The sequence below is a fragment of the Myotis brandtii genome, unplaced genomic scaffold (assembly GCF_000412655.1).
Source record: "Myotis brandtii unplaced genomic scaffold, ASM41265v1 scaffold468, whole genome shotgun sequence".
NCBI classification, from domain to species: Eukaryota; Metazoa; Chordata; class Mammalia; order Chiroptera; family Vespertilionidae; genus Myotis; species Myotis brandtii.
In genome coordinates this window covers 1,908,811-1,925,311 of record NW_005367874.1, presented here as the reverse complement: position 1 = coordinate 1,925,311, position 16,501 = coordinate 1,908,811, and the positions used below count along the sequence as shown (strand labels likewise).

At 39.4% G+C, this 16,501-nt stretch overlaps 1 protein-coding gene across 1 annotated transcript in view; it reads left to right on the top strand.

Annotated features, from left to right (window-relative positions):
• GRM5 (glutamate receptor, metabotropic 5) overlaps positions 1-16,501 on the top strand; it is a gene marked incomplete at its 5' end in the record, with an annotated part of 130,624 nt that overhangs the window by 24,466 nt on the left and 89,657 nt on the right. Inside the window, 2 exons of the mRNA XM_005875643.2 lie at positions 7,772-8,018; positions 14,330-14,498. Of these exons, the coding sequence (XP_005875705.1) occupies positions 7,772-8,018; positions 14,330-14,498 (416 nt within the window). The remainder of the gene's footprint in view (positions 1-7,771; positions 8,019-14,329; positions 14,499-16,501) is intronic.

The following is a 16,501-nucleotide window of genomic DNA, read 5'->3' as shown; positions in this document are numbered from 1 at the left end:
CAGGGGTTGCCCACCCCTGCCCTAGACCATATAAATAACTAGTCCTTTATTATTATTAATCTTAACATATGCTCCCAAGAAGATACTTGCATCTTCATTATATTATTAGTTTCTCTCTCTGGCCCACTACATTACCCATCATTCATTATGACCTGCCAATGTATTCATGACAATGTTAACCACTATTCTGGCTGCTGAAAATACAATAATAAGCAAGATCAATGTGGGCTTGGTCTTCATAGAGCTGACTGTCTATTCTGAGCTAACTTCTGAATCTCCTGGTATATTTAGAGGCTTTTGTTTAATAAATGTTAAATGAAAGAATTAATTGCACACTCTATACCACAGTGTTGGAACTGTGGGGGATACAATATAAACAAGACAGTTTTATCCTTCAGGATGCTCGTACTCTGTGGTGGGCACAGACAAGCACATAGATGATGCTAATGCATGGCAGAAAGCATTATGTGTTGTAATGGAGGTATAAACACATTTCTGTGGGAGCAGGTAATGGCCAAAGATTAATTCTGGCTTGGGGGATGCTCTGCCCTGCTGTCACAGCAGGAAACAAATTATGGTGTCATCCACTGAGCATAACTGGAATCCATTTGCCAGAGGCATGAGGAATGAGTAGATCCGGAAAATAAATGAGAGTTGGGAGAATTTGTTTCACAGCAATTCTTTTTCATTACAGCGTTACAGTATGTTATCAAATGGCATCTTCCAGATTGATAATCTCCTTCCTAGAAAATATTTGAATCCCTTTCCGTAGAGCCTGCTTTTCTTTACTATTCTTCCCCAACTGGTAGGTGGAGAGGAAATAATGAGGGCCATCTGAATGCATTTTCATAGTTAGCATAAAGACTAACACAAAGAACTAACAAGATTTTTGAAAAAGAAAACCATTGCCAATTTCATTACTCTATAGTCATGAGTTAGCTTGCTGAAAACAATATGCAATCATGGGGTGTTTTTTTTTTTTGCCTCCCATATGAAAATAGCACTAACCCAAGAGTTTGGACACAAGGGTAGCGGGCCAGCTACCATCAAAGGTATGACTTTAGGGAAATCCTTTTCCTTCTATTGGCCTTATTTCCATCATCTATAAAATGAGTTTATTGGACCAGATTAGGCAGTCCCAATCTCAGATGCCTAGAGGAGCCAAAGAGATAAGAAATAGAAGCAGGTCAGCATTTGCCAGGTGAGAATGTGAAGCCAGTATTGTGACACCTGAGTTTGTCAAGAGTCTACAAAGCTGGATTCATATGTGAAATTTCCACAAAATAGCATTTAGGCCGAAGAGGAATAAAGGAGTTCAGCCCAAGGGCTTCCTTTTTGCAGCTTCTAACCTAGATGCTTCCCCGTCACTCGCATCTCAGACATCCTTTGATTCCACATTGTTAAGACGGTCTGATTTCCCTTTGTCTAACGGCTATTAAGCTTCAAAGTTCCAGTTCCCCAGATGAATGAAAGAGCATGTTTTGAACACTATAAAATTAAATTGTCATCACAGATTGGAGGATTCAGTTTCTGCCCATCCTTGTGGGGCCTTCTGATTTGATGAAACAATAGCAAAATTAGGATTGAATGCTCAGTGTTCTAAATTAGAAATCCAGTTTTGAAGAAACAAAGAGAAAACAGCCGCCCTCCCTCTCCCATTTCCTCAGTGCAGGCTGCTGTGCGGCAGATCCGGTCCGAGAGCAGTTGGCAAGTTTGAGTTGGCACACATCCTCCTGCCTACACTGGGCCGGCCCAGAGCAGACCCTACAAACTAATCCCTAAACAGAGGAAATACTGCTGGATGAAGTCCAGTTCTTTCAGGCATTCACATGCCAAGTCAGTAACACGTCCTCTCTTTTCTCCTTATTGAATAAGAAAAGAAATCTGGAGAAAATGAGCCCTTTTATGACAGACACTTGGGACTTTAAAATCTGCCCTAAGAAGGTGAAACTCTTTATACCCTCACAAACTTCTATCACTGAGCCCCTGCCTGCCTTATACGCTAAGGTTTTTGAGGAAAGAGATACTGTATTACTCACGTTTATATCACCAGCATCCAGCACAGTGTCTGACATACAATAAGGACTCAGTAAATGTCTGTTTAATCAATAACTTAATCTCTGAATGTGCCAGCAAATAAATTAACTAATGAGCCAGAATTTCTCTCTAGGGTCTGACTAGCAAGAACAAAGGAAGTGAATATAACTGAGTTAATTAAGACATCTATAGAAAGATTGTGTCAACCAAAGGAGAGCACGATGCTTGGGAATGGAGACAGAAGATCAGTAAAAGGTGGTGTGACCCTTACAGCACTCCCAGTGGCCGTAGACAGTCCCCTTCCTCCAGGGATCATCTCATGATTCTGGACATTTCAGACATAATGCTATCTTATGTCAAATATTTATTTTAAAAATACAGGAAATTGATCTGGTTATCTTCAGGTTATAAGCTTGCACCCACCGTCTGTGGCCCGAGAGCCCATTATCAGGGCAGTTGTCCAGGCCTTGGCAGTGCTATCGGTATTTACTGTGCATGTGTCTCCTTGAGGGGCCAGTCTTGGGCCGAGGCAGTGTTGAATCCCATAGTTCACTTCTCAAAACTTTGGTATGCTGACGGGGGTCAAACCCAGGCCTACACAACTCAGAGGAGTTCATCTTCAATTTTGTGGGATCACTTTCTTGATCTCCTTCCTGCTCTATAGTCTCCCTGACACTCCAGATCCCAGCCTCTCTTATTCCCCTCCTTGTCTCCTGTGTAGAAATTGGAGGCTTTAGTTCCTACCTGTGTCTCATACTTTCTGTTCCTTCAGCTAGATTATCATGGGAGCCAAGTGGGGAGAGCCACATTTGCCTTTGCCACTCCCCCTCTGCAGAGATGCCGGGGACTTGCATAGGAAAACAAACAAATAAGCACAAAAAAATGGCTTTTCTCCCACTCTCTCTGCCTTGTAGGATGCCCTTTCCACTCTTAAGACCAGTAATAGAGAGCTCCTCTTGGTGCTCTTGGTGCCTGCACTGGGACCTGGTGCACAGCCCATGTTTGGGGTTGCCTTTGAGTCCAGGCCAGGAGGTACCGGAGGAAAGAGATCCAAGAATCTCATGCATGGTTCAGTGGCGTTATGAATCCTAGTTTTCTTCCCTCGTTCTCCTGTTACCTTTACTTTTCAGGACAGAAAGTCATTCCACCCAGGGTTCTTGGCTGCATTCAGTGGGAAAAACAGGACTCGGGGTGCTTCCTCCATATGGACTGGGCCTGGATTTTTGCCATGTAGTTTTATTAGATGGTAAAATCATACTGATTGCTTAATAGTATTGTCCGGTGCACCTGGCAGATCCTGTTGTAAGCCAGCATTGTTTAATTTTATTTAGTGTCTTTCTACAAAGGAAAAATTGCTTCAGTAAACTGATTTGACAATCTGAGTACCTTTGAGACACCAGTCCTCATTCATGTATTTTATATACGTTACTCGTGCCAATGATGTGTCAGGTGTAGGGCTAGGCACAAGGGCTACCTTTGTAACGGACACAGAATCTTTGTCCCTAGGGAGTATGATAGATCAGAGTAGAGAGGTAAATTGAGGGCAGAATAAGAAAGGTCTTAAAGGTCAGGAAAAGGTATTTACAGTATAATTTGGATATCAGCTGAATGGTTTTGATTGGGGGCTAACAAAATCAGTTTTGCGCTTTAGAAAGACAACTCCCTATATATCTACATTGGAAATATAGAGGCTCAGGCAGGGCAAGATCAGAGGTAGTAAGATCTGTTAGGGGGCTGTTGTAGTAACCTAAGAAAGAAATTATGACAATCTGGAATTAGTCGAAATAAATCATGCTATATCCATACAAGGGAACACTATACAGCCAGTAAAAGAGTCCAGCATCTGTATGTTAAAGAAATGATCAGAAAGAAATGTGTCTACTCTCTGAGATGGGTTCAATAGATTATGATATTTCTCCAAGAAAAACACTCCAAAGCCTTACATTATACAACCCCTCAAAGAAACAGTTGGCACATTTGCCAAAGCTAAAGCCCCTGCTTGGCAATATACTTCTTCCAGATCTTTATAATTTGTTTGTGGAGAAATAAACCAGATCATTAATAACAGAACATGGGTCAGGAACCATGTAACATAAATCAATTTATTTCATCAAACGCTTTATAAGTATAATCTTATTTCATACTTATATAAAACTATCTTAGTTAAAATAAAGTATTTCCAAATAAAAAATAGTTAGACACTATTATTAAACCCATTTTCTTCAGGCACAGAATGGGTAATGTCCTTGGCCAAAGTCACACAGCCCAGCTGTGATTCTAACCTGCTGCCTAGTTCTAGAACCTGTTCTCCTGCCTCTATGCTCAGCTGCTCTGAGGAGCTGACATGCACTCTCTAACATAAAGTAAGACAACATCTTTTTTAAAAGGGAGAGGGAGAGAGAGAAAAAGAGTAGAAAGAAACATCAATAATGAGAATCATTGATTGGCTGCCTCCTGCATGCTCCCTGGGGATCAAGCCTGCAACCGAGGCATGGCCCTTGACCGGAATCAAACCCAAGACCTTTCAGTTTGAGAATCATTGATCGGCTGCCTCCTGCATGCTCCCCAGGGATCAAGCCTACAACCGAGGCATGGCCCTTGACCGGAATCAAACCCAGGACCTTTCCATTTGCAGGCTGAGGCTCTATCCACTGAGCCAAACTGGCTAGGGCTAAGATCACATCTCTAAGATTCACCCCCTTTAGAACTATGTGGAGTTAGGAAGGGGGTGGAGCTAGACAGAGATCTAAACCTGAGGAAATAAGAGGCAGAAAAACTCTCTAATTAATCAGCTGACTCCTCACATCTACAAATATCTGTTGTATTGATTGCTTTTAATGTGTGTAGCACTCCCCCCTCTATACAAAAAGCTAAACTTGCCAGTTATTTACAGTCAGTCGTCTTGATTCCCTTCGTTTTTTCATCTATAGTGGAAAGAGCTCCAAGTTCACTGAATTTTATGAAATTAAAGCATTTTGTAAAGAATTTATTTTGTTAGTACACATTTCAACACAGCTGTCAGCCCCCTGAAGGTGAGAGCTCAGCCATGAATTGCTTCTTCTAATTGAAGGAAAGAGTCTGGAAAGTAGGTGGAATGGTGTAGGCAGAATTCAAACTTGAATGTCTCTAAATTGAACCCCCGCTGCAGCCTGAATGCTAAAACAGTTTAAAATATCTTCCTTTAAAAATACGTGTATCAAAGTGAATTGAGAAATTACAAAGGCTAAAGTTCCATTAGTTTCTTCTAGCAAGTTTTTTTTTAAATTTGCAATCGTATGAAATCTTTAGGTGACAAGAGGAAAGAGTCACTAGGAACTTCTATAAGACCCTAATGTTCCCCAAATAGGCCAGTTGGTCCCGGATACTCAATAGTAACAAACGATTCAACAGACTGTGCACAAACACATGTGTTCCTTGGTTTTCAAGCTCTTGCTGGTGGTCAGCTCTTTCTATATATTCCTGGGCCCACCAGTGGGCACTATTCAAGGGGACAGACACAAAGCATTTTCCAGGAAAGATCCAATATTATTGCTAGTTTATTCTCCCTAATTTTAGCACTTAATTAAAAATATCTTAATAGGGCAATACACTATATCAGCGGTTCTCAACCTGTGAGTCACGACCCCTTTGGGGGTCGAATGACCCTTTCACAGGGGTCGCCTAAGACCATCGGAAAACACATATATAATTACATATTGTTTTTGTGATTAATCACTATGCTTTAATTATGTTCAATTTATAACAATGAAAATACATCCTGCATATCAGATATTTACATTACATTCATAACAGTAGCAAAATTATAGTTATGAAGTAGCAACGAAAATAATTTTATGGCTGGGGGGGACCACAACATGAGGAACTGTATTAAAGGGTCCCGACATTAGGAAGGTTGAGAACCACTGCATTATATTGTTCAGGGAGTGCATATTTCCAGTGAAAAGCAATGTTATATAGCAAAAAAGATACTAATTTTAGCGCTAGAATTTCTTGTCTACTTCTGATTTTTACTATCTGTGTGACCTCGGAAAATCTAATTAACCTGTCTCCACATCAGTTTCTTTATCTCTACAATTTGGACACAGTATTGATGCACATCACTGGTACACACAAAAAATTATTTTGACAACTGCCAAACAAATGCAAATTTTCATTCTTGCACCCATTCAACAAAGAATGCAGGAACCATGCCCTAAGCACTGTGATTTTATTTGAAAGTGAATAAGGTTCAAGTTTTGCCTTAGTGCCAGTTGCTATCTCCTATAGACAAGGCATAAAAAAATCTAGTAGTGAATTCTGCCTCCTATACACTCCTGCCCATAACCATGTCCTCTGCCCTAGACTAGGTCATTTTCAGCTACCACTGGGATTGTTGCATTGCCTCCTGACTCCACTCCAACAGCCCTGTAAATCTTTCTTCACACTGTAGCCAGATAGGTCTTTCTAAAATAGAAATCTGATCAGGTTCCTTCCTAGTTTAAATACTATAATATAATAAAGTACAGCAAACTTAAAGTGACTTAATCAGTCCTGTCTTCCTCTACTACTTCAGTTCTCCCCATTCTCCTACCTCCCATTCCATGTTCTGGCCATTTCAATCTTTGTAAAGTTTCCCAAACACAGTGTGCTCTAGCTCATCTGTGTACCTTCAGACATGTTTGGAACCCTCTTCCCTTCTACTCTTCATCCAGCTGATACTCAGCCATAATGCTCAGCTTCAGTGAGCTTCTGGGTCTTCCTGATTCAGTCCTACCTCAGCACTTGTCAAACCAGATGCTCATCTGCCCTCTAGACTCTAAGTAAACAAGAGTAAGGATCATGTCTCTCTTGTTCAACATTATGTCCCCCAATCTCAGCAAGTTTTCAGCAGTCACTCCATATCTGTTGAATCAATAACCCGTATTGAATGTTAATTATTTAATGCCACTTTCCAAGAGCCCTTCATTGGAAGGGATCGCCCCCTCTTTTGGCCTCTATGGATTTTAACTCCACTTACTTATATAACAGATTTACCACCTTATACCTTTCACTTTAGTTATGTAATTTATCTCTATTATTGAGCAAGTTTCTTCTTAAGTGCAGAATACATGTTCAATTCATCTTTGTAGTTTCTCTAGCTCATCTACCACATAGCTTTATATATACACAGACTCCAATAAAAGTTTATTGAATTAATTAATGAATTAATGGAACTTAAATATTATATTTAATAATTTCCAAATAGTCTAATTTATGGAGAGCATATGCTTTGAGGTTGGAATGGCAGGTGATAAATCTAAATAGGTAAGTTGAGGCAAGATAGTGGAGGATCTAGTTTACTCAGCTAAGTAAGAACTTAATAGTTTAGACACTGGAGATTTGTTGAGGATTTGTTGAGGTATGTGATCACAGCTGCGTTCAGGGAGAGTAATCCATCCTTGAGATAACTTTTGTGGTAGATAAGTGTAGCGCTATCCTGCATCCATTCCCAGAGTTGGGTAAAGGGGTAAGTGAACCTTGGTGCTGTTAGGGATTCAGGTCCTTTGGGATTGTGATTGGGGGGAAAAACACATACAGGAAGTAGAAGACAATTACTAGTCATAGCATGTTGGCTGTTGGGTCGTAGTTTTACCTCTGGTTCTAGCTATAATATCACTCCACTGCATTCTCTAATTATCCAAAATTATTCAGAGTCTTAGATGTACTTATAGTTGAATTAAATCTCAAAGTTAATTCTTCATTTGTTTCCCAACAGGTTCTCTGACTCTGAGAACACATCACGTTCAAGATTCCAAAATGGGATTTGTGATCAATGCGATCTACTCCATGGCCTATGGCCTTCACAATATGCAGATGTCCCTCTGCCCAGGCTACGCGGGCCTCTGCGATGCAATGAAGCCCATCGATGGACAGAAACTTTTGGACTCCCTGATGAAAACCAATTTTACTGGGGTTTCCGGAGATATGATCTTATTCGATGAGAATGGAGACTCTCCAGGAAGGTATGTTACAATTCCCCTCTAGACAATAGATCCTGAACAACAGCCATCTCTTGATCCTGAGGTGCCTGTTTATCTCCAGGCATCCTGGTCATGTTTGACTAGCTCCGACATCACAACGCGAGAAGAGACAGAGAGGGAAAGCCCTATTGCCTGTGGCCAGGGAAACATATTGATGCTGATGTGCAAATCATGGTCTTGGAATCATCCCCATATTTCAGAGATGTAAACATAGGAGCAGGGGCCTCACGTTATCATAGATCATCAAAAGCAAGTTCTGTTTGCCATGTTATTCCCTGTATTCTGATCTCTTCTTGGGTCATGAAGCTATTCTGAAACAGGAACAATTCAATCTCTGGTATTCCAGAAATAGGCATGAGGCACTGTTATGTTGTTTGCTGTACCCACAGAGAGTTACAAGTCATATTTTATTTTCTTATCCTCCAACTGGAGAACTTTCTCCCTTCTCAAGGACTAAATTGCCTTTTTCTCTGAAATTTCACCTTCCATTACTTATAGAGAGGAGTCTGAAAATATGAACTTACACATAATTACAGGTCAGCCTCCAGAGAAAGTCCTGAAGTACCTAGAACTTATCAGAATTCACATCTATTTCATACTCCAGATTCTTAAGTGACTCTTCACATGGAACTTTTAATCCATGAGAGACGGTGTCATTGAAATGATATTCTGGGTTGTAGCAAGGCTGGGTCTTCACTCCGCCTTGCTGCAGAACAATTGGGGTCCTTTGGTCTCCCCCCTGTTAAATTCCAGGTACTCTTCCCATAGCAGATTATGTTTGACAGCTGCGCTTGCAGGGGGTGACCTTACACCATGTTTGCAGTTGACTGTGCCAAAAGGTTTCAAGAGTCTCTCCAGGACTCATCACCTAGGTGCCTACACCTTGGGTTAGCTTGGCCCATATTCCTGAGGTAAGCTGGAACTTGTCTCTGATGCAGCCCTTACCATTTCATACTAAACTGGACTTCTCAGTTACAGCTGGGGTCAAGTCATGCAGCCAAGAGGAAAGCTGGATATTTTCTCTATTCTAGAGATGTGAAGACTATTGCTCCAGGCAGGCTGTTAGCTAAGATTAGCTGACTTTTCACATGTGGTTTTCTAATTTTTGGCTATTCAGTTTATCCATCACAGGGAGTGAAGGGTGCAGAGGGTGAGGGAGAGGTACAAGCATTTACCCAGGGTCAAAATTGGCATCTGCTGTAATGCTTCTTGGGGCAGGTAGACCAGTGAGCTCAGTCTTTGGGCTTAGGTCAAGGCCTGTGCTCTGGTATCTACACATGGATTTAGCAGTCCTGTATGCATCCTCACAGTACTGACATCAGCTTGGGATTGTTCACAGATGTTGTGATTACAGCTTCACCATTCAGTTTTCATTTCATATATGCAAGCCAGTTCCACAAGCCAGATAGTGAATAAATGGCTCAGTTCTATTCCAATGGGAAATCTTAATGAGTCACTGTCTCATTTATAATTCTCCAAATATTCTGTAATGAGATAACATTTCTGATGCTGGTTCTTACCCTTTTTTGGAGCATGAGTCTTTAAGACTCAGATAAAATTTCTCAATATTCTCTTAATAACTATTTACCTAACGTTTTATAAACAATTTCTGGGAATTCACAGTTGTTTAGAGATTTTCGATGCATTACTAAGGTTGGGTATTATATTAACTCATTAATAAATGATCAGAATTGGCTTCTGAGGGTATGAGCCAGACTTAGGAAAAAGTGGTTTGAAACTTTTTGTTTTTCCAACAAATCCAGTTATATTTACAAAATAAATAAAACTAACATTTATTGAGTGTGTGTTCTGGGTCAAACACTAAGCTAAATCCTCTACATTTGAATCCTATGGAATAAGTAATATTATTATTCTCTTTTCCAGATTAAGGTTTACAAACTGAGGCTCACAAAGGTTAAGTAACTCACCCAAAGACACAGTCTAATAAATGGTAGTCAGTATTCTTACTCAGCCTGCTGGGCTTCAACTCCTAACCATGTACAACACCCTGCCAATTAACCGGGATCACAATTTTAAAAAGCCATTGTTTTCTGATAAATGTATTTGAAGGCATTATGTTGTTAGTTCTGCGGATTAAAAGTTACAGCTTTGCTAGATCAAAGGCATTCCAAACCAGAGGAGCCTGGGATGGTCAAGTGTTCCCTTCAAATGCCAGAGTCCCAGAGCCAGAGCCTAAACAGAGGAAGCTGGGAGAGGTGGCAGCTCACTTAGGCACACACACTTGTGGGTCATTGGAGAGTAAACTAGAATCATTGCTTTTCAACCTCACATCTAATTAGCGTCCTATCAGTTCACAATTCTTTAAGGAAAACCTTGGTGCCAGGTGTGTTACAGAATTCAAAATGTTTGAATGTACAAAAGGTTATACAGTCCTCTAAGGCCCCTGGCATGCTGTGGAGCAGCACTTCTTTATCAACACATTAATATTTCTGCAGCAAAACATGAATATTCACATGAAGTGTGATAAATAGACTGACTATAAGTAGTCTCATGACATTGTGGGCCAGGTTCTGTCACTAGGTAAGTTCAGATAGGCTAATGTTATACTGCCAAGTGAAGGTAAAAGTAAAACAAACAAAAAAAACTGGTTTTCAGAGCTCTAAGGAATTCATTATACTGCCAAGTGAAGGTAAAAGTAAAACAAACAAACAAAAAAACTGGTTTTCAGAGCTCTAAGGAATTCGGAATTATAGCTAAGAAATGTGGACCTTTACTATTTACCATCAACGGTATAGATTACGGGTCAGCAAACTATTGTCTGCAGGTCAATGAGAGTCTGCTCTCTTTATAAATAAGATTTTATTGGAACACATTTGCACTCATTTGTTTAGATACTGTTTTGTGGCTGCTTTCACATGACATTAGCAATGTAGAGAAGTTCCACAAACCAGAGGCAGTTTCGCATAGCCTAAAGTATTTACTGTCTGCCCCTTTACAACAAGTTTTTCAACCTCTGGTATAAAGAGTTCATTGAAAACTAAGATTTCAGAGGCATTGTCATGGTCTGGAACTGACCATAATTGGACAGAGGAAACATGGAGAGTCAATGTCAGACCAATGACTACTTAAAGCAAAAATTTTAACATTATATTGTGAGATTTATAAGTGAATGTAAAATATGTGAATGTAAAATATTTGACAACATGAAGGAAGGGGATATACATGGGCAAGGTTCTTATATTTTACATTAAGTGGCACATTAACTTTAAGTAGAAAATAAGATAAATTAAGAATACATATTGTAATCCCATAAACACCCACTTAAATTTTAATACAAGAGGAATAGCTAAAAAGCCAATAGAGGAATTCTAAAACCCAAATTATCCCAAAAGAAGTCAGGAAATGAGGAACAGATGGACAAAATCAGAGTGACAAGTAGTAAACAAGGGTAGGACCCTAGAAATGTGCAGATACTGAGCTGGTTTGCACACTGATTCTTATTATGTGGCCCTGTCCATAGAAGGGTCATACAGATGATCTGTTTCAACATGCTAACTTCCATGGGAGAAAACTGAGTTTCAGAGAAAGGAAGAGGAATGGTCAAGGTTACATACTCAATTAGTAACAAGAAAATGAGACTATACAGACCGTAGGCATAACTTTTGGTCAAACGAACTCTGCGGTCTCCTTTACTCTGTGATTATACCACCCCAAAGGCATAGGTCATTATAATTACTTTGTTGTAGGGACCAGTGTTTGGAGAGCCCATTACATTGACTAACAGAATATTTACCACATTTTTAAGAATTAAACTTTTTTTAGACCTGGCTGGTTTGGGGTAATGGTTAGAGTGTCAGCCCACAGACTGAAGAGTTGTGGATTCAATTCTCGGTCAAGGGCACATACCTCAGTTACATGTTCTATCCCTGACCAGGTCGGGGAGCGTGAGGGAGGCAACCAATCAATGTGTCTCTCTCCCATCATTTTTTTTCTATCTCTCTCTCCCCTTTCTCCCTCTCTTACACTCTCTCTCTAAAAAATCAATGGAATAATATCCTCCAGTGAGGATTTAAAACGGACAAACAAACCAACTTTTTTTAAAAAAATCATCTTGGCATCAGATTTATAGACTGAGAGGACCCTAGTAGCCATATAAATCCCATGCTCTCTACAATGCCCTCCAGCAAATGATGTTTCAGTTCTCTGACAACAATCTTGCTTCAGCCCATTGGGGAAGGAGAACCTCACTATTTCTGAGGAAGCCTGCTTTAATTTTCAGAAAGTTATAATCACTCAGTTATTTCTGTAACTAAGCCCTGCTTTCCTTTAGTTTCTGTTTATGCTTGAATGGAACACATTTTTTTCCTTTTGGCTAAAATGTATTTTAGATTTTTTAGCCATGTAGACAATTAATATTTTAAAATCTTTGGGATATTTCAACCTGAAATTATGGCCAGTTAAAGAAGTGGCAAAATTTTTTTCATGTTTATTTTTTGAAAACTAAATCCTTTCACTTTTCACTAATTCTCCTATAGAAAAAAAAAGGCATGCTTATAGCAATAATAGCCTTAAAATGTAGAGTAGTTCAGATTTCTGCAATATCTAAACAATGGGAAATTGATTTATTAGCTCTTCCGAATAGATTTTGATAATGGAGCCTAAAGGCTGAGGTTAGGTCTTGGCTCAGCTGCTGGCATGTTCTGCAATCAGGTCAGACTCACTACCTTACTGAGTTTCAGTTCCATTAGCTGTGGAATTAACAGCTTGGGCTAGATCTTTTCAGAGTTAAGAACTGGTAGAATTGGATTGATGGCTTATTTGGGGGTGAATAATGAAACCCTCAGATCTGTTCAAATCAATAGCAGCAAAGAGAGAAGCCTCCTGACACCTACGTTTCTTTCCTCTTCCCAGCCTGGAATGTTCAAAAGTTACTGGCTCACAGAGTCACCTTTAGAAGAGCTAAAAGCCCAATATATTTGAAGTAGCCAATGACATCATATATATGAGTCCTTTTTACCTGTGTTCTATGTTCTAATATCTCAGCTTAGTAGCCATGGGGTAACTGGCAGAGTGGAAAGATGTAGGACTCAGTTTTGTATCCTATAGATTGGTGTGTTTTTTTGTTTTAGAAATGGAATTTGGACAGCTACTCAAAATTGTTACCAACTGCGAATAAAACACTGTAGAACTATCCTTTGGCCACTGAATAGCCAACAAAACTTAAGAATGAGTTAACGTTCTGAAAAAGATACTACAGTAAAACATGTGATTGGAAATGAAACCAGAATGGTATCATTATACAATGTATGTCCAAACAGATTGATGTCAGATTTGTTCTTAGCATCTATGTGCTGAGTATTGGTCTGACTATGACAATCTGGCAACTTGAACCCCAAAGCTAGAAAGTTTTCCATCCATGTCAATTTCCAGATAACTAAGTATGCTGAGCATGGACGGTTGCAGGAGGCATTCATAAGAGCCCATCTGCCAATCCTGTAAGTCCTGGGAGGGAGTATCAGAGGGTACTATGTGAAAGCACTGTGCACCTAAGACATACCTACAGGTATGTCCATAGGAACTGACACAGTGATTCTACTACTCATCCAAGGTACCCAGATTGAAAAATTATTTCAGAAATGATTCTCTGGTAATGTTCTTAATATAAGAAAAATCACCTAAACACATCAATTTTCCCTCTTTACGTCGCTATCCCTATGCTCAAAATAAGAATAACAGCTAATAATTCACAGGGTGCTAGTATATCTGGGGATTTTTACATTACATGAGGTTCTTTAGAAGCTATTTTTAGACTTATTTTAAATATCACTGCCGGTATCCTTATAGAACGACTTTTGCCATTGATAAAGGATAAAGTAAGAAAGGAAAACCAGGCCCTCTCCAAATTACCCCCACATTCCCTATAGCTGAAGATTAAAGATTTACCAAATTTCTCACTTGGTTAGAAAAGGGAAATTTTATTTTACTTGAGTGGAGATGAAAACCTTTCTATCTTTTTTAGGAGCCTAAGAGCAGTACTTGTTTAAACTTCTCGAAGTTATTTCAAAACTTGTCTTTCATCCTGCTAAGGTCAAGTCACCTTCTCAGATGGGATTACTTTCTATTTCAGGTGTATGCTTGAATTAAAAAAAAAATAGTCTCTCTGAAGACAAAGTTAAACTGACAGGTTTTTTGTTGTTGTTAGTCTTAGTGTACTGTCATGGAAAATTCCAGTATCACTATTTTTTACATTGTTTGGGAATGAAATCTTTCGATTTTTCATGGCTGAGATTTTATATTGTTAGATGAATAATTATTACATTCTCATTTCTAAGGTATGAAATAATGAACTTCAAGGAAATGGGAAAAGATTATTTTGATTATATCAATGTTGGAAGCTGGGACAATGGAGAATTAAAAATGGATGACGATGAGGTATGGTCCAAGAAAAACACCATCATCAGATCCGTGTGCAGTGAACCATGTGAGAAAGGCCAGATAAAGGTAAAATGGAGTCCATGTTTCTTTAATGGTTGTTGTAAATTCAGAACCAGAAGTGTTCATTATCTTTGGCTGTTGTTTAAAATTTTAGATACCTGTTTTTTTATATTATAAGCTTTTAATGTCAGAAACTGTGTTTTTTACTTTTTTCTCATTGATTCCTCATGATATCTAGTATGACCCACAATAGGCTTAGTGCTTGAACTCATTGAACCAACTGATGAGTCATGCTTGCCCACACACTTTCTATTCATGTAAGCCTTTAAAGACATACTTCCTGGGAATAAATAGTTAACAGTTGGAAATTACATTAATTGGTAATTATCTTAATGAATATTTACCAAAATCCTACTAATGTAATGGTTTATATCAATGGTAAAAAAGTAAGTTAGATGCCTTTACTATCAGAAGAGTTATAATTTAGATGAGGAAAAACATCATGGGCACAGAAAACTAATATCATGTAAAATGGGATGACTTTATTAGGAAAGAAAAAAGAGGAGCTATATAAGTTCATACAAAATAAAGGGAGAAATTTCTTCTGAATAAAATGTCAGACATTGCACCATGAACTAGAAGGTGAAGATTCAAGAGTAGAGTTCTGAAACATAAATAATGAAAGAAAGAGACAAGTTAGAAGTACACTGTGGTGATGAGGGTCCTGAATTGTGGAAGAAACAGTGAGAATAGAAAGGGAGCAAGGGAGATGCTTGAGATGAACATTACAGGTAGACTCAACAAACCCTGGCTACCAATTGGATGTATGATTGGAGAAGAGAAAGAAGTTTGGGCCAATTGTGATTTCGACTCTTAGTAACTAGAAAGTACCATTGACAGGAACAAAAACTGAAAATAGTTTTAGAGAAAAGGCAATGGGTTAATTTGGGGCTTGTTGGTTTTGAGATATCTAATCAGTGGTAGAAAATATTGGTCTATAACAATGAGAAATAAGGCTGAAGATACAGACTTAGGAATTGAACATAGCTAAAGTTGAAACTGATCGAGGTGATAAGATCGCTGCACCTGAAAGTACAGAGAGAAGATAAATGTGCGCTAAAAATAGAGAACTTGAAGAAGCTACAGGAAGAAAAGGTATTCCTGGTTGGTATGGTTCAGTTAGAGCAGTGGTTCTCCACCTGTGGATCGCAACCCCTTTGGGGGTCGAACGACCCTTTCACAGGGGTCGCCTAAGACCATTGGAAAACACATATATAATTACATATTTTTTTGTGATTAATCACTATGCTTTAATTATGTTCAATTTGTAACAATGAAAATACATCCTGCATATCAGATATTTACATTACAATTCATAACAGTGGCAAAATTACAGTTATGAAGTAGCAACGAAAATAATTTTATGGTTGGGAGTCACCACAACATGAGGAACTGTATTAAAGGGTCGTGGCATTAGGAAGGTTGAGAACCACTGAGTTAGAGTGTCGACCCAAATGCCAAAAGATCAAGGATTTGATTACTGGCACATGCCCAGATTGTGGGTTCAATCCCCAGTTGGGGTGCTTGAGGGACAGGGTGAGGAACAAATAGAGAACCAGAGAGCATGGTGGCATGTAAGACAGTGGTCAATCTAAGCAAGATGTCAAGGAAGAGAAGGACTGAAGGAAAGACATGAGAATTGGGGTTAGCCCTTCACTTGGATCCTTCTGGAAACAGAAGACTACTAAATTGAATAGAATAGAATAACTGAGCAACACAAAATGTATGGTGAAAAGCAGGTAAGGGAATAGTCTGGCAGTTTGAGGACAATAAAAAGCTACTTTTATACTAAACTAGAGGCCCGGTGCACAAAAATTTGTGCACTCCCGGGGGCGGGGGGAGTCCCTCAGCCCGGCCTGTGCCCTCTCGCAGTCTGGGACCCCTCGGGGATGATCATCTGTTGGCTTAGGCCTGCTCCCCAGGGGATTGGACCTAAGCTGGCAATCAGACATCCCTCTGGCAGCCCGGCAGCCCTCGGGGGATGTCCACTTGCCAGTGGGGAGCAGACC